The 22,866-nt window shown below is 42.6% G+C and overlaps 2 protein-coding genes across 2 annotated transcripts in view; both read right to left on the bottom strand.

Moving 5' to 3' along the window:
• The window catches only part of LOC309656474 (acidic mammalian chitinase-like), a gene marked incomplete at its 5' end in the record, with an annotated part of 14,244 nt that extends 13,752 nt beyond the window's left edge, over window positions 1-492 (bottom strand). Inside the window, one exon of the mRNA XM_082452976.1 lies at window positions 145-492. Coding sequence (XP_082309102.1) covers window positions 145-492 — 348 coding nt within the window. The remainder of the gene's footprint in view (window positions 1-144) is intronic.
• On the bottom strand, window positions 414-22,866 carry LOC309656406 (pepsin B-like; the record flags this gene model as incomplete). The annotated part of the gene is given in 9 exon segments (XM_082452892.1): window positions 414-8,098; window positions 8,327-8,425; window positions 9,291-9,438; window positions 11,310-11,409; window positions 11,412-11,431; window positions 12,520-12,677; window positions 12,680-12,721; window positions 13,429-13,623; window positions 22,756-22,866. Coding segments are annotated over 9 exon segments (1,026 nt in total). The 3' UTR covers window positions 414-7,945.

Raw genomic sequence — 22,866 nt, 5'->3', positions numbered from 1 at the left:
GTACAAGCTCTAAAGTCCCCATGGCAAGTGCGCCTCTCCATCTGCCCACGTTAGTCTTTACATCATAGTTTACCATACATGTGTCAGAAATCTGTGTATTCTTTTCAGGAAAAAACTATCTGCAAGGGACTTTGCCTCTCAGAATCTTATGATATTTGGGAATAAATTGGAGACTGAACTTGGGCTCTCCATTATCCCTCGCTGACTCCCACTCACCGTGGATTCAATTCCCATTGACCAGTCTTTCAGGGTTTGGAACTGAGTATACAGGACATCAATATCATTCCATTCATAGGGAGCAATCTTGTTGTCATTCATGGTGGCAAAGGCATATATCAGGTGTGTGCACAGACATGGGTCCACATCCTTGGGGAAGAACTTGGCTGGTTCTGGTCGATACTGAGACCAGTTGGTAAAGTAGCACACTATCTTATAGGCTGAGCCTATGAGAGAAAGCAGCAGCCATTGTGGTGCAAGTCTCCACTGTCTGTGTCACTTGCTGATGACCTCTTCAAGGGGAAGGGCTACCTAAGTGTTCACATGACAGATACCTGGTAGATACTGCTGCACTCCTTTCCCAGGCCTATGAAGGACCTGGCTAAACAGTCATGACACTTTTGTGAACAGAATCTCAGCAAGACCTATGCATCTTTCATGACTCAGAAAGCTTTAAATCAATTCAAGTCAACACATAAAATAAAATCAATTCACCATCATAGCAGCAAGTGGTGAGGTTAATTATGCTCCTTGGGTACTATTCATAACTTCAAAGACTACTCAAGTTCATTATCAATAAAACAAATACCTTTTGTAGATGGCATATGATGTGACTGATGCTTTATTTAGAGGTTTTATATGCATTGTTTTACTTAAATTTTAATACCCATACGGCCTTATGGGGGAAACATTCTCATTTTTAGATGAGACTCAGAACTACTCAAGGCTGAAAGATTAAGATGAATACCAATTCATTCATCCATTTATTCCCCAAATATTTATTGTGCATGCACTATTTCCAGGCAGTCTTGCTCTGAAGCTCACGCTCTTCCCACTCTCCTCTCCTGAGTCCCCATATCTGGGCCTTAGTAATATTTCACATCCACAGACCAATGCTTAGTTATTAGAAAGAATGTGAGGACATTTGAGGGGAAAAGAAGACAACACAAAGAAGAGTATAGACTACTAGGTAATAGACACTATTCTTGGCATTAGAATATTGGGTTAAGTCCTGGTGCTGAACAACCAAGGACAAGTCGCTTCCCTTCTCTGTGCTTTAGTTTTCCCACCTATAAAATGAGACATTCTGGATTAGATGAGCTATATGTCCCCTCCCAGTGTTGACTTTCTGAGATCAAGCAAAACAGGCTGGGGCTAGTCCGAGTCCTGACATCACAAAACAGGTCTTAGTCCTGACATAGCAAAAGGAGAAGGAAATGCAGACTTGGAAGAAAGGAGGGAAAGAGGCGTAACTATCAGGAAAATTGGAGTGTGGATAGGAGGCTGTGTTACTCCTTACCTAGTTGTACCTGCAGCAGAACAGCCAAGCTTGAAACAAACAAAGAAACAAAATACAAAAACCAGGCGTCCTCAGATGGGTTTCCCAGTTAGGACCTGCTGTACTCAGGAGACTTCCAGGACATCAAGGGCCTTTGGATTTATCAGTGGCATTTCCCCAGGACCCCATTTCATCACTCTCAGGCGTGGATCCCAAGTTCCTCTATCCACAGCCTGAGGCATGGGGGAATCCCCTATGTACAAGGCTCACTGAAACAGAAACCTGCCCTCCTCCCCATCCCCAGGGACACCCCATGACCTGTGGGAAGGAAGAAGGGCAAAAAGAGTAGGAGACTCACAGGCCCAGAACAGCATCCTTCCCATTGTGCCTACACACTGACCACCTTGGGCAGACTCTTGACCCAGCCGTATATAAGGAGAAGACCCCTTTTGTCACTATGGGAACAGCACAGCTGCCATCTCATGACCACAGGTGCCCAAGGGTGTCACGTTCATATCTCCACCCATCCCATCTCATCCAGATTCATGAGAATCTAAGTGGGAGAGAATCCAGTAGAGTTCCCTCACCAGCCCAGGCCCGGCTACTCTGACAGAACTGCTTACAATTGGAAGCCTTAGCTCAGCACTGAGGTCAAGTCCCTCAGGGGATGTGGAAGCCGAGAGAAGGAATGAAGGGCACAGTGTTAGAATCAGGGTCCCAAGGTACAAGGCCCAGGGCCAGAAAAACACATGGTGGGAGGGTTTAGTTGTGATGTTAAGCATTCATTTAAGGCATGTAACTTTCTTCCTACAGGATCAGGCCCTCCTTTTAAGGCCAGTGGCAAGGGTCCTAGAAGGAACCTGGTTCATGGAAGGGGCAGGATTAGCCCTGCTCATCTTCTCCCCCTTGTCCCCTAGTGATTTTACTACCACAGTGCTGGAGGGGAAGGACAGGGGCAGACATAGGATGCTGCAGCTCCCAGCTCTCCCCCCTTATTCCAGCTCAGGGAAGAGATAGGGAGAGAGCAGCTGCTGCCAGAGAAACATGGACCTTGTACCTCTGCCCTCTCCTCCTCATTCTGGGAGGAGTGGTGGCATTACGTGCGTAAAGAACATTGTGTCCTATTTTTGCTAGAGCTTGACTCCTTAGGAAAAACATATGAGATTGGGGTTTTGGTGGGGTGAGAGGTGTGGCTGGGAGAGTAGTCAGTGCTACAAGGAGTTGCAGAGGTTAGGGCCTGTTTTATCTCACCTGATGCCCCAAGGCCATAGACTTGCCACTGCCAGCAGCCACATCACTCAAACCTGGGCCTAAGCCAGTCCGGCAGATAAGAGTGGGCACAGGTGCAGGGGCAGCTGTCAGCCTTGGCCTTAAAGCAAGTCCCCAGGCTGAGCCAAGAATTTCTTCAGTGTATCTGGCCTCCTTTAAGTCATCTTGAGTTCATCTTTGGATCCCTGGAAGTTGACACAGACTAGGCACTTGATACAAGTTGGTTGAATAAATGGATGTCTCTTCTTCAACAGTTCTGGTGTTGGGCAATCTCATGGTCAAATATCAACAACCAAGCTATTCCTGACTCTATTCATTATCTGTTGCTGTATAACAAATTATCCCCAAACGTAGACACTTAAAACAATAAGAAATATGTATTATTTCATATAGAGTCTATAACTCAGGAGCAGCTTGGCTGAGTGGTCCTGGATTGGGTTCTCTCATGAGAACTGCAGGTTGCAGTCAAGATGTTGACTGGAGCAGGGGGACTTCCCTGGTGGTTCAGTGGTTAAGAATCTGCCTTCCAATACAGGGGACGTGGGTTCGATTCCTGGCCAGGGAACTAAGATCCCACATGCTGCAGGGCAACTAAGCCAGTGCACCGCAACTACTGAGCCCGCGCGCTTTGGAGCCCACGCACCACAACTAGAGAGAAGCCGCGTGCCACAACGAAGAGCCCATGCGCGGCAGCAAAAGATCCCACTTGCTGCAATGAAGATCCCGCGTGCCGCAACTAAGACCCGACGCAGCCAAATAAATAAATAAATATTTTAAAAATATATATATATAAAAGATGTTGACTAGAGCAGTTATTGAAGGCTTGACTGGGTCTGAAGGATTCATTCCTAAAATAACTCACTCACATGGCTGGCAAGCTGGCACTGGCTGTTGGCAGAAGATCTCAGTACCCCTTGTGGCCTCTCTTTAGGGCTGCTGGAATGTCAGCTGGTTCTCTCAGGGTACGTGAACCAAGAAAGAGCATGATAGAAAGGTCTGAGCCCCACATCAGGCTCCCCAGTCTGGTGACCTCGTGACCCTGTGGTCACTGGACAGGGGGTGGGGGTTTTGACTAGACTGAATCTCTGCCCCTCTTACCTGTCTTGATGTTGCCTTTCCTTTGTATCCTTAGTTGTAGAAAATCTGTTTTGCTAGTCTTCAGGTCATTTTCAGAGCTAGTTTTTTTTTTTTTTTTCAACATCTTTTTTGGAGTATAATTGCTTTACAATGGTGTGTTAGTTTCTGCTTTATAACAAAGTGAATCAGCTATACATATACATATATCCCTATATCTCCTCCCTCTTGCATCTCCCTCCCTCCCTCCCTTCCTTCCTTCCTTCATTCCTCTATTTATTTTTTTGTAACAATTTTGAGTCTCCTACAGGAGGTAGAGACTCCAGTTCTCTCAGATTTTCAAATATGTCTAAGTCTGCTGATGGTGGAAACTCCTCTGTCAAAAGGAAAGACACTCATGATGCTCACCAAGCTGCAGCTGCAGCAACACAGCCAGACCTGTAAAAAGACAAGAAACAAATCCATGACTCAGCTCGGGGCTTCCCAGGGAAGCTACAGACCTGTTGCACTGCTGGGTAACTAACAATGAACAGTCAGCTACTGGTGAGTCCTGCACAGATCTTCCTCTTCACAGCTTGTGCCTAAGCCACCCTGGGGAGGAGGGGGTCCTGGATCTGGGTTCCCCACCACCTAGTGAGTGGTGAGTAGAAAGAGCATGGGCTCTGAGCAGACACTGTTGTGCTTGAAGCCTGGCTCTTCTCCTTCCAGCTGCAGGATGCTGGATATCTTGTCACACAACACCTAACCTCAATTTGCTTACTGACAGAAATGGGGAGATTAAAACCCACTTCAAAATATATTGTGAGGATTAGATGAGATAACCGAAGTGACATTACCTAACGTACAGTCAGAATAAAATAAATGTGTGTTAATTAAACCAGTAGCCTATCTACCTGGCGCAGTCATCAAGGCTCCAATGGACTGGATTCTCACCTTCCGACAGTGACCTTAAGCCAAGATCTAGCTTATCTACTCTTGTTTTAGCTCAGCTGTATCTTTAGTGGGGGCAAGAGCTGAAAAACTGCATTCTAGCTGAGGCCCAGGATGTCCCAGAATCTGTTGGATCAGCTGCTACCACTGGTGGTGTTCAGCATCCTCAGGTGCTCATGGACCACAGCCTTCCAAAGCTCTTTGGGAGTGGGGTGTTGCCAGGTTAAGGATCTGAGCACTGAGGGTAGCGTTAGTTCTTCCTCTACAGAAGGTGGCACTGGGCAAGATATGGGTGGTGAGAGAGGTGATAGATGAAGGAGTAGAATCATTGTAAAAGTCATTCTATTAAGTGGGACATTGCAGAGAGAGAGGCAGTGAGATTTGGATTGGAAGCAACAGAAGCAGTGCTTTGGGTTAGATGCATTCAGGGAATGCCTGACTTGCTAGGGCACACCTGCTAAGCCTTTGAAATTCAGTACTTTGTTACTTAGCACTTCCTATCAATGTACAGATGGTGTCACTCTTTTTATTCTGGAACCTGGGCATGTATAAGAGAAAGAAAAAGCCAGCAGCCTGACAAAGCAGGGACCTAATGGGATGGCACATGCCAGGACAAGAGAGAAATGACATAGAAAAATCCAAACAAAGTCTTTTTACATGGAAGCAAACTTCTGGGTCCCTGCTTTCTGATGCTTGATGGAGAGTATTCTCTGGATTTAGAGGAGAAGAGGGAATTGGGTCTGTGTTACTTACCAGTCCAAAGCAGCATCCTTTCCATCACTGCTGCAGTCCCCAAAGAAAGACCTGGCGTCCTGTTGCTTTGTGTAAGATCTGAGCTGAGACGGGCCTCTTTATCTCTGTGACAGTAGAACAGCCTATTGTGTTGTCAACTCCTCACCTGCTGTGGCCAATTTCAGAGGACTTGCTCAGAGAATGCATCAAATCTTCTCAAGAAGATAAAATCCTTTTGCCATGTCTTTGACCGTGAGAGGGACAGGGAAGGAGGTCTTGGTCAACATGGCCACCAGGACTGCGGGGAGCTGTTTTTGTGGTTCTGTGACTTTTGGATAGTAAAGAGGAGAGTCACAGTGGAACTAAGAAAGAGGGAAGCTGAGAGCTCCCTGATTTGGGTTAGCTCTAAATTCTGGGTATAGGAGTCTTTCACTTCTGTTTAGGTTTCTCGGCCATGACCATGAGCTAGGAAAATGGCTAGGGTCCTAAGGCAGAAGCTCTACCAGGAATGAAGAATATGCATCTCTCTGGAGTTGTGTCTCCACCAGGTACGGGAACCTGAGGAACCCCAAATGAGGGCTGTGGAACAGAGGGGCCCTGCCAGCAGACCTCTCTTCCTCAAACAAAGGTCTGATCATTCTCTCTCTTTTTCTAAACCCATTGTGGTTCCCATCGATTAGATAATGAAGTCCAGACTTTTAGCAAGGCCCTGCTCATCTGATCCAATCCACCTGGCAGCCTCATTCCCTGCTATCCTTTCCAGGTTCTGTGTGCTCCAGCCAGTTCAGATTCTTTGCTGATCTGCAATGGCACAAACTCTTCCAAGCCTCTGTGTTGTTCTTACGTTGTTTTTCTGCATGAGATGCCTTTTTACTTTCCATACATGATGAGTTCCTACTCATACTTCAAGGTCTAAAGTTAACACAATTTCCTCTGTGATACCTTCTTCTTTCCTGACACTCTCAGGAAGAATTCACTGTAACAGCATTAATCTCACTTGTATTGTATATCATTAATTTAGTAGTACAAGTTTCTGCTAAGTATATCTTTTCTGCGAGACATCTAAGATCTGGGGATTTAAAGAGAAAATAACACAGTCTCTTTCCTCTAGGAGATCATAATCTAGTTGGGTAAATGGGTAAAATCCAGTGCACTGTGTAATGCATTATCAGAGATACAAAGTATTGTACCTCTTCATAGAGAGTGGGAGGATAGGCAGAGGAAAGGGAGAAAGATGTCAGGGATCAAGGAAAATTTCATTTACACAAACCAAGATTTTGATTAATAGTTTATGAATAAATTAATGACATTTGACCTGTGATGACCCCATTAGAAATAATTAAATGGAAATCTCTTTTATAAGTATAACCCAAATATAGGCTGGGGTCCCATGTGGCCACTGTCTTCATGAATTCAATTTAAAGAGCACATTATGACTGTCAATAGTAATTAAAGGATAATTCCAATCTTTATATCTCTTTAGGAATATTTTTAAAACTCTAATTTGTAATCATAGGCAACATTTCTCAGAATCTCCATCCTACATTCCTCTCTAGAGATGTTGCTCTGGAACATCTCCCCCAAAAAACCCCAGATCTCTAACTTCACCTCCACCTTCCATAGCTTCTACCTCTTCTCACTTCCCTGTTTCCTTGCAGCTCTCTATTTAAATACTTTTCTCTTTTCTCCTACCTTTGTGGACCTGCTGCTCTCTTTCAATCTATTGATATTTCCCTCTCTCTCCCTCTCCTTCTTCCCCTGTCTCTCTTCCCAGTCTTCAAATACTCTATCTCAGAAGAGAATATGTGCAGGTAAAGTGAATATGTGAAGCAGCCTGAAAGTACTGGTAGGAATGAATGGAGTCTGTAAAATGTCCCATAATATTTAAATTTATTACAACTGTGTTGCTCCCTTACAAAAACAAACAAATGAACAATAACACTACGTTCTGATCAGATTTTGGCCTTCCAAGCACCTTTTTGAAATGCTCTCTAAGGATTCTTTTTTCTTCTCCAAAATTCTTCAGTCAGCAATTGATCTGGCTCATGTCTTTTTTAAGAATTGAGAGAAAATAATTTTGGAAGAGAGAGTGCTGGGAGGGGTGAAAACCTCCAACCACGACCATCATGTAGAGACCACTGTGTCCTTGACACCCATGCTGCATGCAGCCAGATACTGCCTCTCCTGTTCTCTCCCATTGATTAAGAGCCTCCAAACAGCTGTTGCTAACTTCCAATTTAGGATAAACTACTAAATTGTTTGTTGGAAGGAGTCTCAAAAATGTTTGGAGATTTCTGATTTCTTAGGTTCAGGAAGAAAAACACTCTAGTGGGCAGAAGGAATCAGGATAGTTTAAAATGCTGCCCTCAGCCACAAAGGCATTAGGGCAATTGCAGAGTCCTTGGGGAGGTTGCAGGCAGCTGCAGGCAGCTGCCTTGCACTAGTCTAAGTGGAGAGGGCAAAGCCCACATGATTGTTGGCCACATCGAAGACAGAGTAATACTCCTTGAGGAAGACATTGCCCAGAATCCACAGAGGCTCCCCGCTGGAGGAGGGCAGGTAAGAGGCCTCAATCCCCAGCATGCAGTAACTATTGTTCTGAAGAGACAGAGGACATGAGGACATCACCAGTTGCACTGCAGAGGCCTTTCCCATGGGAACGCCCCCCACCCTATATTCTGTGATGCCTGGGGGTCCCTGACTTCTTGTTCACCCTCAGCCCTGCCCCTGGTGATTGCCCATAGCAACCCAGATGTGAGCTGGGACACAGACCAGCCTTGGGCCCATCCAAACACACAATCCAGGGACCCTGGGGTGAATACGTATGTTGAAGACATAGGCAGAGGGAGGCAGTGGGAAATGGGACCCACTGATGATGAAGGTGATGGTGGGCATGCTCTGCACGGAGTCGCAGTTGACCACAAACAGAGAGAGAAGAGGCAATGCTGCAGAACGCCGGGGCTGGGGGCCCAGACAAAGGGCCCAAGCCCCCCCCTTTCCTGTGAGACTCTCTTCTCCACCTTCCAGCAGAGGCTGTTTCAGAGCATGGAAGGCCAGGCCTGACTCCTGGGCACAATGTTGACTGGCCCTCTTGCTTCTTGACTCCTCTCCTTAAACATACCTCAGCTCTTAGTTTTGGGGAGTATGGATATGGCCATAAGGAGTTAGGCTCTTCCAAAACCCAAATTCTAACCTCAGAAAGTACAAATTACAGAGAAAAGGCATTGGCACACATTTGTAGAAGTATACTCATAACACACTCTCATATCCACATTTGTGTATACCGGTCCATGTACTCATCACATGCACACACACATCCACACACAGACACTTGCATGCAGGGAAAAGCAAACTACATATGTGTACCAAGGGGTGGAGATGTGGGCACAGGAGGCTCCTCAGAGTAAAACCCAAAGGTGCATTTCTAGAGAAGGAAGAAAGCCAAGTGGAATGTACAAAGGCATTGTGCCCTGACTCTATTTCACTCAGTCAAATGACAGTGGCCAGACAAAGCTGAATGTGCTCCTAGGACCTACAATGAACTAGCAGCACCAGACAACCATTCAGCCCTCACTCACAGTCTGGATGGGGTTGGTATTATTCCCTCCCCTTTCCCTTCCGTGCATTGGAGGTTCATGAAATGCCAAGCTGTGTCCCCACCTGTTCTGTCCTGCCAGGGGTTCAGGTCCCCACACAACCCTTCCTCCTCCCTCTCATGAACTCAGGCACTTGGGCTCCTGGCTGAGGCTGCATGGATGTGCAGAGAAACCTTTGGCTTCTGGCTACTCACATCACCATTCTTGTTTTCCTGGGCTCCTGTTGACTGCAGGAAGGAGGTCATGTACTGCTGGGAAACAGCCAGCAGGAAGGTCCCCATATCCACAATGGCCTGGCAGCCCTGGGAACACCAGCCAGTGGCCTGGTCACCGATGGCAAACCTGAGAGGGACACCAGTACAAAGAGAGTCAGGTGCCTCTTCCACAACCATGAGCCCTGTCCTCCCCTCATCACCGCCACCGCCGCCCGCAATCCAGGAGCTCCAATGTTCTGCATCTTCCAGGAAGCAAGGCCACCCTATGACATATCTACCCATGTAATGGTGTTGGGCCTTTGTGATTATTGGAATAATAGCCTCAGTCTTGTACTGGTGACCTCTCCAGCTCTGACTGGAAGCTCTTGGAAGGCAGAGACTGTGTCTTGTCTTCTTTAATCTACCGTTGTGTGGCCCAGCACACAGTGCCAAACACAGTCAGGGCTTGAAATTAATTGATATATACAAGTTGAGCACCTACTATGTGCAAGACACTCCTATAGGGATCATGGTGATATAAGGAGGGGGTAAATCATACTTTCTGTTTTTAAGGAGCTTATTCTAACTGAAAAGACACAACACAATATGTCATGCCATGACAAACACTATAAGGCAGTAGGTGATAAACTCCATAATGTGGTACATAAAGTCCTATGTGATTCAGTCCCTCATTCCCTGTCCAGCTTTTTCTGCTGCTCTACCTCTCCTCTTCATTCTCATGTGTTTCCTGGTGCTGTCTATGAGGCAAGGCACTTGGAGATACAATGGTGAGCAAGACAGACACCACAGCCTAGTGGAAAGGCCAGACACTTAACAAAAACACACATATATGAGGTGTAATTGCAGTCCTGATATGTGCTGTGAAGAAAATGCAATGTTTCAGAGAAGAGGAAACTTGAGCTATTCTGGGGTTTCACACAAGGGTTGTTCTAAGGAAGTGATGCTTAAAGAGTGAGAGTAATTGGTCCATGTGAAAAAGACACCTCTATTCCAAGCGCATGAAGCTAGTCCCCAGACATGCCAAGTTTTTCCTTTCTCCACTCCTTCACATTGGGCTGTTTTTCCAGTGCTTACCCAGTGATTTGGACATATAAATTGTGACAGGGGCACAGGTAAATACTACTGGATTAAAAGTGAGAGATCACTGTGGACTGGGACCCCGGGAGAAATTTGGAGGGGATAGGAGTTAATCTAGGCTCTGAAGTTTGCCTAAAATTCAAATAAGCATGGAGAAGAGGAGGGACACTTCAAGTGATATTAACAAAAGAAGCAAGAAAGTCATGACAAGGTGCAAGCACTTGATGAAGTCTATGCTTCAGATCAGGGAGTAGGGGAAAGGCTGTATAGATAGGTAGGGGATAGATTCTGTATGGTCTTGAGTACAGGCAAAAGGCGTTTTGTCTTAAATTTGCATGTGATGGAGAATTCTTGAGGGCTTTGAGTGTAGAAGCAGTGGATTCATGATCAGTGGGATCTGATGTGTTGTGTTCAGGTTCAAATTTTGAAATTTGTGAAATGTGTGACTTTTGATAATTTACAAACATCTGAGCCTTGATTTCTTTATCGATGGAATGAAATACAGTTTTGACATCCTTATAGTGTTATGGAAATTATATGCAATAGTATATGTAAAATATTTAGTACAGTATCTGGCATGTGGAAAGCATCAATGCATCAATAGTAACAGCCATTACTCTTACTGATGATGGAAGTGGTAAAGATCATGTTGATGGGATAACGAAGCTTCTAAGAACAAAGACGTGAAGTCACAGGGCCTAGGAATGACCAACCTGCTGACACGGCAAAGCTCAGGGACCAGTTCAAAAAGTTCAGTCAAGAGCTAGACTCCAGAGTCTACTGAGCTCCAGGACAACCTCAGCCTGGGGGTTTGATGATTCTTTAAGAAATCTGTGTCATGAGAGGAATGGGGAATATTGTCATGTTGGAGGAACATCCTAGAAGTGTCCATAATCCATTGGAACTGTCCACTCTACTTATTCCTGGATAACAAGCTGCCAGTACATTTCCCGGGTGACAAGGATCCAGACGATCTGACCAGAATAGAGTTGGGTGTCCACACCTTCCAGGATGAGCTCTCACCATATTGATAGATTGGTTGGCTGGGGAGAAAGGTACAAGAGCATGAGTTCCACCACATGAATGGGTCAGGCAGTTCCTCTCTCTCCTCCCGCCTTCCCTCTCTCCCTCAGACACAGAGGTACTGCAGAACAAGGGTGTGCTGTCCTCTGAGTTGCTCCTTAGATTCCACCTGACTCAAAGTACAACAGAGAGGAAAATTCTTAGAGAAACACCCAAAGTGTCAGAGACTTGGAAACACAGACTCCATCATATAGGAGAGGACAGGCACCTGAAAACAAACTATAGAAGTATCCCAGAGAGACCTTTCCTGGACAGGGTGAGAATAAGAAGAAACCCCTCTGAGAGTACCTGGAATGGGGCCTGACAGAGACACCAAGTGTACCATGATGGGCATGCTCCTATCGTGGTCAGGTTGGTAACTATATAATGTGAAGAGGATCTAGGCCTCCTGTGTTTACTACCTTGGATCAGGTACCCTGAGCTTGATATATTTAGGAAAAAAGATCAGGAAGTAAAATTTGCCATAAAAGTTCGAGGCCAGGTGGAGTAGGAAAAGTACTGGATTTCTGATCAAGACATTTAAGCTTGAGTCTCGGCTTCACACCTACTAGTGACTGACCTTGATCAACATCAACAACCTGTTTGAGCCTTCATTTCCTCATTGGCAAACCTGGGCTAATAACAGGATTTTTGAGATGTCATTTGAAGGGATTGCTACAAGAGTACCTTATAAAGCCAGAGATGTTATTATAATTATCATTCCATTTCTGTTCTCTTACTAGTAAATGCTCATGTGGCTTGTTCAATTGCTCTACAGTTGTGCAAATCTAACACAGCAATCTCTAGATTTACTAAACAAATGTTGAAGGAATATTGCATTTTTTAAGAAAAGAGTCATCATATGGCTTATGGTCATAATTAAAAATTCTTCTACTGTGTTTAAAATAAAATTCCCCCCACAATGTAATTACAAATTTTCAGAAATACATGGATTGTTTTACTCACTGTATCAGGAAACTTTTTCACCTAGGCTCTGTCTGACGTTGAGTTGTCCAAAGCCCCCACAGTGCATCATTTGATGAGCCCTTCCCAGGACAAAGGTTCTTACCGAGAGAAGTAGAAGCTGAAGAGGGGTTGGGTGAGCTGGTCCTGCTGCAGCCTGCTCTGCATGACTGTTGGGGTACCTCCCACCGCCAAGCTGGGGTAGGCCATTCCCAGAATCCCATCAAAGTCTAAATAGTAGAAGGGATAGCTGGGTTCACTCTCTCACTCAGGCCAAACTCCTGGTTATCAGTGACGATGTTCTGAACCTGGGGTGAGCAGAGAGAAGAGTTTCACAATTCAGGTGGACAAATCTTTCCCAGACTTAGGTGCCCAGGGTCTGGAATCTAGAACCTCTCCCAGGAGAGGAAGTTGGCTTTTTTCATGCTAAGCTCGAACATGAGTGTGAGGGTGGAAGGTGAAGGGGCAACAACATAACCCAACCAAATATGTCTTGGAAAAAGGAGTGTGGCTGTTACGGAAGCAGAGGCAGCTGATTTCTGGAGTTATAGTTTCCACATCCATGGGCAAGGAAAGAACAGTGACTGGTGTTATATTGAAAAATCCACGTGCAAGAACAAGAGAGAACTGTGGGAGTTGGATGTAAAGAAATAAGGAAAATGTGAAAGGATATGTCTTCAAATATCCAAAGTGAAATTGTGTGGAAGAGGGAGCAGATTTATTCTATCTGATTCTGAACAGCAGAGTAAAACCAGGGAAGAAAGTCAAAAGGCATAGCAACCTTAGCACCACGTAAAGAGCTTTCTGCAGTTAGAACTGCTGTGGAAGCAATGCCTGTCCTGGGAGGAAGGTTGAATTAGATGAACTTTGACATCCTTTCCAACTCTAGCTTCTGGGAATGTCATACAAATTAGTAATTGTGGATTTCTCTCATAGCTTAAGGCTCTAGAAAATGAAAGCCAAACCACAGAACCTCAGAGGATATTACTCACAGTAATATGAGGATATTACTCACAGTCATGGTATCAAATACCAAGACCACAACCAGGCTTCCAAAATCATAGGACAGTGTATAGGTTTGCCCATTGTTTCTGAAAGTGGAGGACTGGCTGGGGTTGAACTTATTGTGATTGGCTGTAGAAAGACAAAATGAAATATTAGTCTCATTAATTACTTTCCAAATACTTGGAGACAACTTACCCTCGATGGCCTAGGATCATCAGACCAAGGCTGGGATAGGACCTTAGCCTCACTTCCTTTGTACTGTAGACAAACTGTGTTAGCCACAGAAAAGCCTGTCCCCTTGGATAACATACATTACCCAAATTCCTTCCAATCCACCATCCCTGAGGGATAAATCTCTTCAAAAGTGCCAGGAATTCCAGCCCACAGGAAAGAACGGATGGAAAGGAACAATGTAGAAAGGAATGGAAACCTCAGTCTATTTCTGCTCTCTATCTACTATTAGGACTTTTTTTTTAAACTTTTATTTTATATATTTTAAAATACAGCACGTTCTTATTAGTTATCAATTTTATACATATTAGTGTATATATGTCAATCCCAATCTCCCAATTCATCACACCACCACCCCCACACCCCCGTGGCTTTCCCCACTCGGTGTCCATACGTTTGTTCTCTACATCTGTGTCTCAATTTCTGCCCTGCAAACCTGTTCATCTGTACCATTTTTCTATGTTCCACATACATACGTTAATATACGATATTTATTTTTCTCTTTCTGACTTACTTCACTCTGTATGACAGTCTCTAGATACATCCACGTCTCAACAAATGACCCAATTTCGTTCCTTTTTATGGCTGAGTAATATTCCATTGTATATATGTACCACATCTTCTTTATCCATTCGTCTGTTGATGGGCATTTGGGTTCTTTCTATGACCTGGCTACTGTAAATAGTGCTGCAATTAACATTGGGGTGCATGTGTCTTTTTGAATTATGGTTTTCTCTGGGTATATACCCAGTAGTGAGATTGCTGGGTCATATTGTAATTCTATTTTTAGTTTTTTAAGGAACCTCCATACTGTTCTCCATAGTGGCTGTATCAATTTACATTCCCACCAACAATAAAAGAGGGTTCCCTTTTCTCCACACCCTCTCCAGCATTTGATGTTTGTAGATTTTCTGATGATGTCCATTCTAACTGGCGTGAGGTGATAACTCATTGTAGTTTTGATTTGCATTTCTCTAAAAATTAGTGATGTTGAGCAGCTTTTCATGTGCTTCTTGGCCATCTGTATGTCTTCTTTGGAGAAATGTCTATTTAGGTCTTCCACCCATTTTTGGATTGCATTGTTTGTTTCTTTAACATTGAGCTGCATGGCTGTTTATATATTTTGGAGATTAATCCTTTGTCCATTGATTCATTTGCAAATATTTTCTCCCATTCTGAGGGTTGTCTTTTCATCTTGTTTATGGTTTCCTTTGCTGTGCAAAAGATTTTAAGTTTCATTAGGTCCCATTTGTTTATTTTTGCTTTTATTTCAATTTCTCTAGGAGGTGGGTCAAAAAGGATCTTGCTGTGATTTACGTCATTGAGTGTTCTGCCTATGTTTTCCTCTAAGAGTTTGATAGTGTCTGGCCTTACATTTAAGTCTTTAATCCATTTTGAGTTTAATTTTGTGTATGGTGTTAAGGACTGTTCTAATTTCATACATTTACATGTACCTGTCCAGTTTTCCCACCACCACTTATTGAAGAGGCTGTCTTTTCTCCACTGTATATTCTTGTCTCCTTTGTCATAGATTAGTTGACCATAGGTGCGTGGGTTTATCTCTGGGCTTTCTATCTTCTTCCATTGATCTATGTTTCTGTTTTTGTTCCAGTACCATATTGTCTTGATTACTGTAGTTTTGTAGTATAGTCTGAAGTCAGGGAGTCTGATTCCTCCAGCTCCGTTTTCTTCCCTCAAGACTGCTTTGGCTATTCGGGGTCTTTTGTGTCTCCATACAAATTTTAAGATGATTTGTTCTAGTTCTGTAAAAATGCTATTGGTAATTTGATAGGGACTGCATTGAATCTGTAGTTTGCTTTGGGTAGTATAGTCATTTTCACAATATTGATTCGTCCAATCCAAGAACATGGTATATTTCTCCATCTGTTGATGTCATCTTTAATTTCTTTCATCAGTGTCTTATAGTTTTCTGCATGCAGGGCTTTTGTCTCCCTAGGTAGGTCTATTCCTAGGTATTTTATTCTTTTTGTTGCAATGGTAAATGGGAGTGTTTCCTTAATTTGTCTTTCAGATTTTTCATTATTAGTATATAGGAATGCAAGAGATTTCTGTGCATTAATTTTGTATCCTGCAACTTTACCAAATTCATTGATTAGCTCTAGTAGTTTTCTGGTGACATTTTTAGGATTCTCTATGTATAGGATCATGTCATCTGCAAACGGTGACAGTTTTACTTCTTCTTTTCCAATTTGTATTCCTTTTATTTCTTTTTCTTCTCTGATTGCCATGGCTAGGACTTCCAAAGCTATGTTGAATAATAGTGGTGAGAGTGGACATCCTTGTCTCGTTCCTGATCTTAGAGGAAATGCTTTCAGTTTTTCACCTTTGAGAATAATGTGTGCTGGGGGTTTGTCGTATATGGCCTTTATTATGTTGAGGTAGGTTCCCTCTATGCCCACTTTCTGGAGAGTTTTTAACATAAATGGGTGTTGAATTTTGTCAAAAGTTTTTCTGCATCTATTGAGATGATCATGTGGTTTTTATTCTTTAATTTGTTAATATGGTGTATCACACTGATTGATTTGCATATATTGAAGAATTCTTACATCTCTGGGGTGAATCCCACTTGATCATGGCGTATGATCTTTTTAATGTGTTGTTGGATTTGGTTTGCTAGTATTTTGTTGAGGATTTTTGTGTTTATGTTCATCAGTGACATTGGCCTGTAATTTTCTTTTTTGTGTGATATCTTTGTCTCATTTTGGTATCAGGGTGATGGTGGTCTCAAAGAATGAGTTTGGGAGTATTCTCTCTGCAAATTTTTGTAAGAGTTTGAAAAGGATGGTTGTTAACTCTTCTCTAAATATTTGATAGAATTCAGCTGTGAAGCCATCTGGTCCTGAACTTTTGTTCATTGGAAGATTTTTAATCACAGTTTCAATTTCATTCCTTGTCATTGGTCTGTTCATATTTTCTATTTCTTCCTGGTTCAGTCTTGGAAGGTTATCCCTTTCTAAGAATTTGTCCATTTCTTCCAGGTTGTCCATTTTATTGGCATAGAGTTGCTTGTAGTAATCTCTCATGATGCTTTGTATTTCTGCCGTGTCTGTTGTAACTTCTCCTTTTTCATTTCTAATTTTATAGATTTGAGTCCTCTCCCTCTTTTTCTTGATGAGTCTGGCTAATGGTTTATCAATTTTGTTTATCTTCTCAAAGAACCAGCTCTTCATTTTATTGATCTTTGCTATTGTTTTCTTTGTTTCTATTTCATTTATTTCTTCTCTGACCTATATGATGTCCTCCCTTCTACTAACATTGGGATTTGTTTCTTCTCCTTTCTCTAGTTCCTTTAGGTGTAAGTTTAGATTTTTTATTTGATATTTTTCTCGTTTCTTCAGGTAGGGTTATATTACTATAAACTTCCCTCTTAGAACTGCTTTTGCTGCATCCCATAGGTTTTGAGACATTGCGTTTTCATTGTAATTTGTCTCTAGGTATTTTTTGATTTCCTCTTTGATTTCTTCAGTGATCTCTTGGTTATTTAGTAATGTAGCCTCCATGTGTTTGTGTTTTTTACGTATTTTTCCCTGTAATTGATTTCTAATCTCATAACATTGTGGTCAGAAAAGATGTTTGATATGATTTCAATTTTCTTAACTTTACTGAAGTTTGATTTGTGACCCAAGATGTGATCTATCCTGGAGAATGTTCCATGTGCACTTGAGAAGAAAGTGTAATCCGCTGTTTCTGGATGGAGTGTCCTGTTAATATCAATTAAATCTATCTGGTCTATTGTGTCATTTAAAGCTTGTGTTTCCTTATTCATATTCTGTTTGTGTGATCTGTCCTTTGGTGTAAGTGAGGTGTTAAAGTTCCCCACTATTATTGTGTTACTGTAGATTTCCTCTTTCATAGCTGTTAGCAGTTGCCTTATGTATTGAGGTGTTCCTATGTTGGGTGCATATATATTTATAATTGTTATATCTTCTTCTTGGATTGATCCCTTGATCATTATGTAGTGTCCTTCTTTGCCTCTTGTAATAGCCTTTATTTTAAAGTCTATTTTATCTGATAGGAGTATTGTTGGTCCAGCTTTCTTTTGATTTCCATTTGCATGGAATATCTTTTTCCATCCCCTCACCTTCAGTCTGTATGTGTCCCCAGGTCTGAAGTGGGTCTCTTGTAGACAGCATATATATGGGTCTTGTTTTTGTATCCATTCAGCCAGTCTATGTCTTTTGGTTGGAGTATTTAATCCATTTACATTTAAGGTAATTATCGATATGTATGTTCCTATTACCATTTTCTTAATTGTTTTAGGTTTGTAATTTTAGGTCTGTTTCTTCTCTTGTGTTTCCTGCATAGAGAAGTTCCTTTAGCATTTATTGTAAAGCTGGTTTTCTGGTGCTGTATTCTCATAGCTTTTGCTTGTCTGTAAAGATTTTAAATTCTCCATCAAATCTGAATGAGATCCTTGCTGTATAGAGTAATCTTGGTTGTAGGTTTTTCCCTTTCATCACTTTAAATATATCCTGCCACTCCCTTCTGGCTTGCAGAGTTTCTGCTGAAAGACCAGTTGTTAAACTTATGGGGATTCCCTTGTATGTTATTTGTTGTTTTTCCTTTGTTGCTTTTAATATTTTTTCTTTGTATTTAATTTTTGATAGTTTGATTATTATTTGTCTTGGCGTGTTTCTCCTTGGATATATCCTGTATGGGAATCTCTGTGCTTCCTGGACTTGATTGACTATTTCCTTTCCCATATTAGGGAAATTTTGAACTATAATCTCTTCAAATATTTTCTCAGTCCCTTTCTTTTTCTCTTCTTCTTCTGGGACCCCTATAATTCAAATGTTGGTAAGTTTAATGTTTTCCCAGAAGTCTCTGAGACCGTCGTCAATTCTTTTCATTGTGTTTTCTTTATTCTTCTCTGCGGTAGTTATTTCCACTATTTTATCTTCCAGGTCACTTATCCATTCTTCTGCCTCAGTTATTCTGCTACTGATTCCTTCTAGAGAATTATTAAGTTCATTTATTGTATTGTCCATCATTGTTTGTTTCCTCTTTAGTTCTTCTAGGTCCTTGTTAAACGTTTCTTGTATTTTCCCCATTCTGTTTCCAAGATTTTGGATCACCTTTACTGTCATTATTCTGAATTCTTTTTCAGGTAGACTGCCTATTTCCTCTTCATTTGTTAGGTCTGGTAGGTTTTTACCTTGCTCCTTCATCTGCTGTATTTCCTTGTCTTCTCATTTTGCTTAACTTACTGTGTTTGGGGTCTCCTTTTCGCAGGCTGCAGGTTCATAGTTTCCATTGTTTTTGGTGTCTGCCCCCAGTGGCTAAGGTTGGTTCAATGGGTTGTGTAGGATTCCTGGTGGAGGGGACTAGTGCCTGTGTACTGGTGTATGAGGCTGGATCTTGTCTTTCTGGTGGGCAGGACCATGTCTGATGGTGTGTTTTGGGGTGTCTGTGACCTTATTATGATTTTAGGCAGCTTCTCTGCTAATGGGTGGGGTTGTGTTCTTCTCTTGCTAGTTGTTCGGCATAGGGTGTCCAGCACTGTAGCTTCCTGGTCGTTGAGTGGAGCTGGGTCTTGGCGTTGAGATGGAGATCTCTGCGAGATTTTTACCATTTGATATTACATGGAGCTGGGAAGTCTCTGGTGAACCAATGTCCGGAGCTTGGCTCTCCCACCTCAGATGCACAGCCGTGATGCTTGGCTGGAGCACCAAGAGCCTGTCATCCAAACGGCTCAGAATAAAAGGGAGAAAAAAAGAAAGAAAGAAAGGAGAAAGAAAGAAAGAAATTTTAAAAAAGGTTATTAAAATAAAAAACAAAAAATAATATTAAAAAAATTTTTAAGTAATTAAAAAAAAAGAAAGAAAGAAACAAGAGAACAACCAAACCAAAAAACAAATCCACCAATGATAACAAGCACTGAAAACTATACAAAATAACAAAACAAAAAACAGACAGACAGAACCCTAGGACAAATGGTAAAAACAAAGCTATACAGACAAAATCACACACAGAAGCATATGCATACACACTCACAAAAAGAGAAAAAGGGGAAAAATATATATCATTGTTCCCAAAGTCCACCTCCTCAATTTGGGTTGATTCGTTGTCTATTCATGTATTCCACAGTTGCAGGGTACATCAAGTTGACTGTGGAGATTTAATCCGCTGCTCCTGAGGCTGCTGGGAGAGATTTCCCTTTCTCTTCTTTGTTCACACAGCTCCTGAGATTCAGCTTTGGATTTGGCCCTGCCTCTGCATGTAGGTCGCCTGAGGTCATCTGTTCTTTGCTCAGACAGGACGGGGTTAAAGAAGCAGCTTCTTCGGGGGCTCTGGCTCACTCAGGCCAGGGAAAGGGAGGGGTACGGAGTGTGTGGTGAGCCTGCAGCGGCAGAGGCCGGTGTGACATTGCACCAGCCTGAAGTGTGCCATGTGTTCTCCTGAGGAAGTTGTCCCTGGATCACGGGACCCTGGCAGTGGTGGGCTGCACAGGCTCCCGCGAGGGGAGGTGTGGATAGTGACCTGTGCTTGCACACAGGCTTCTTGGTGGCTGCAGCAGCAGCCTTAGCGTCTCATGCCTGTCTCTGGGGTCCACACTGATAGCCGCGGCTCACGCCCGTCTCTTGGGCTCCTTTAAGTGGCACTCTTAATCCCCTCTCCTCGTGTGCCAGGAAACAAAGAGGCAAGAAAAAGTCTCTTGCCTCTTTGGCAGATCCAGACCTTTTCCTGGACTCCCCCCTGGCTAGCTGTGGCGCACTAGCCCCCTTCAGGCTGTGTTCATGCAGCCAACCCCAGCCCTCTCCCTGGGATCCAACCTCCGAAGCCCAAGCCTTAGCTCCCAGCCCCTACCTGTCCTGGCGGGTGAGCAGACAAGCCTCTCGGGCTGGTGAGTGCTGTTCAGCACCCATCCTCTGTGCGGGAATCTCTCCACTTTGCCCTCCGCACCCCTCTTGCTGCGCTCTCCTCCGTGGCTCCGAAGCTCCCCCCCTCCACCACCCACAGTCTCCACCTGCGAAGGGGCTTCCTAGTGTGTGGAAACCTTTCCTCTTTCACAGCTCCCTCCCACTGGTGCAGATCCCGTCCCTATTCTTTTGTCTCTGTTTTTTCTTTTTTCTTTTGCCCTACCCAGGTACGTGGGGAGTTTCTTGCCTTTTGGGAAGTCTGAATTCTTCTCCTAGCGTTCAGTAGGTGTTCTGTAGGAGTTATTCCACATGTAGTTGTATTTCTGATGTATTTGTGGGGAGGAAGGTGATCTCCACGTCTTACTCTTCCACCATCTTGAAGCTCCCCTTTTGTGTAATTTTGACTTTTAGAAAACTATAAATGATGTTTCACATAACCCAAAAATAAGTAAATAAAATCAAGGATATAATAGAGGTGGTGGTGGTGGGGTAACTCAAATCTGCAATACAAACAGTGACGAATGAACTTAACTGTTTTTTAAAAATAGAACAACATAACCACAATGAAGGGATTAAGGAAGAAAAGAACTAACCATATTAACTTTGGAAAGTAAGATTTTTCCTACATACTTAAAGGCTGAAGACAAAAAGAACTATGCACAAATACTATACTCTAGTTAGCAAATTTGTTTTTTATAGGTGTATGTGTTAGCAATTCTGAAACTATTTGATGTGTGTTCCAGAACTAAACAAATAAGTAAATATTTTGTGGATAATGAAAGCCAGGTTTCTCACTGGCAGAGAATTAAATTACAAATAGGGAAATGGGAAAGGCTAGAATGAACACTGTGGTGTTGAAATCAGAGGTATCAGTATGAAATTATGGCTTTAAAAACATATAGATAGGTTAATACATAAAATTGATATCGAAATATATGTATACATAAATATATTTCCTAGCTTTGACCACTGAAAGGGCCTAGAAATAATGACATCACAGAAGCAATAAGTACATCTAATGCCAAAATCTTGATTTCTAAATCCTGTTCTCCAATAAAAGAACCAGAGATCTTGAAGAAATGTCTGATTTGGGTGCTGGAGCAGGGAAAATACAAAAACAGACTGGAGCAGCTTATGTTTCCAGGAAGTAAGGAAGTACTAAAAAATGATGAGGTCATGTCAGAGGGACACAAGAGCCACCTTGAAGGAGTTCCCAGTGGCCAAAATTGGAACAATCTGAGTAACAAAATAATGATAATGATGAAATATGACCCATAGAATAAAGTAAATACTGAGTAAATACTATTACCAATGAATAATCAAATAAACAAATGGGGAAAAAGAGACAGATGTTACTTACAAGATGTCAGTTAATGAATCTAGAAGAAAGAGTGGAAAGTAAAAAATCACTATTTGACAAATAGCACCCAGTAATAATTGTTGGAGACAAGAAAGAATCAATGGATGTCAGAAATTTTGGATGAAAGTATGACAAGAAACTTGATATTCGCATAGTCTTAAAGTATTTCACCACAAGATATTTGTAATTACTAAGGAAAATAGTAACTTTACAATGCAAGAAACACAGCAGACAGCATATAATACAAGAGATCAAAAAGTTAATATCACCAGCAATGAGACATGCCAACATCATGTAACTCCTGATATGATGCACTGAGGAGGACACAATATCCGTCCTCTGACTTTCTTTCCAAAAATACATAACCTGAGTTTAAACATAAGAAAATATCAGACAAACCCAAAATGAAAAACATTCTACAAAATAACTGGCCATATTCTTCAAATGTGTCCAAGCCATGAAAGACAAGAACTACCCAGGTTGGAGGAAACTAAGGAGATATGACAACTAAATGCAATGTAGGATCCCAGATTGAATTCTGGACCAGAAAGAGGCATTTCCTTCAAAATAGAGCTTGTATTGAACAAGTTCTTGACACATCCACTGCTCCTTCACTGACCTGAGACCCCCCATCACCTCTCATCTGTGTTACTAAGATAATCTTGGCTTCTTTGTTTTTATCCTTGTCCCCTACAGTCTATTATCAGCCCAGCACCCAAACTGAAGTCTGATCATGTTGTTCCTTTACAGTGGTTCCTGATTTTACTCAGAATGAAAGACAAAGCCTTCAGAATGACCAGCAAAAACTTTCCATGGTCAGGCTTCCCAGACCTCTAGAAGGGGCTCTCTCAACTCTCTCCCTTACACACTGTGCTGCAGCTCTGCCCAGCTCCTTCTTCTTCACTGACACCCAGGCATACTCTGCCTTAAGACCTTTGCAAGGCTGTTCATTTGGTCTGGAACATTCTTCGCCCAT

The sequence above is a fragment of the Balaenoptera physalus genome, assembly GCF_965194825.1.
Source record: "Balaenoptera physalus genome assembly, chromosome: 1".
In the NCBI taxonomy this organism is placed as follows: Eukaryota; Metazoa; Chordata; class Mammalia; order Artiodactyla; family Balaenopteridae; genus Balaenoptera; species Balaenoptera physalus.
Note: the sequence above shows the minus strand (reverse complement) of the source record. Positions and strands in the feature narration are given on the sequence as shown.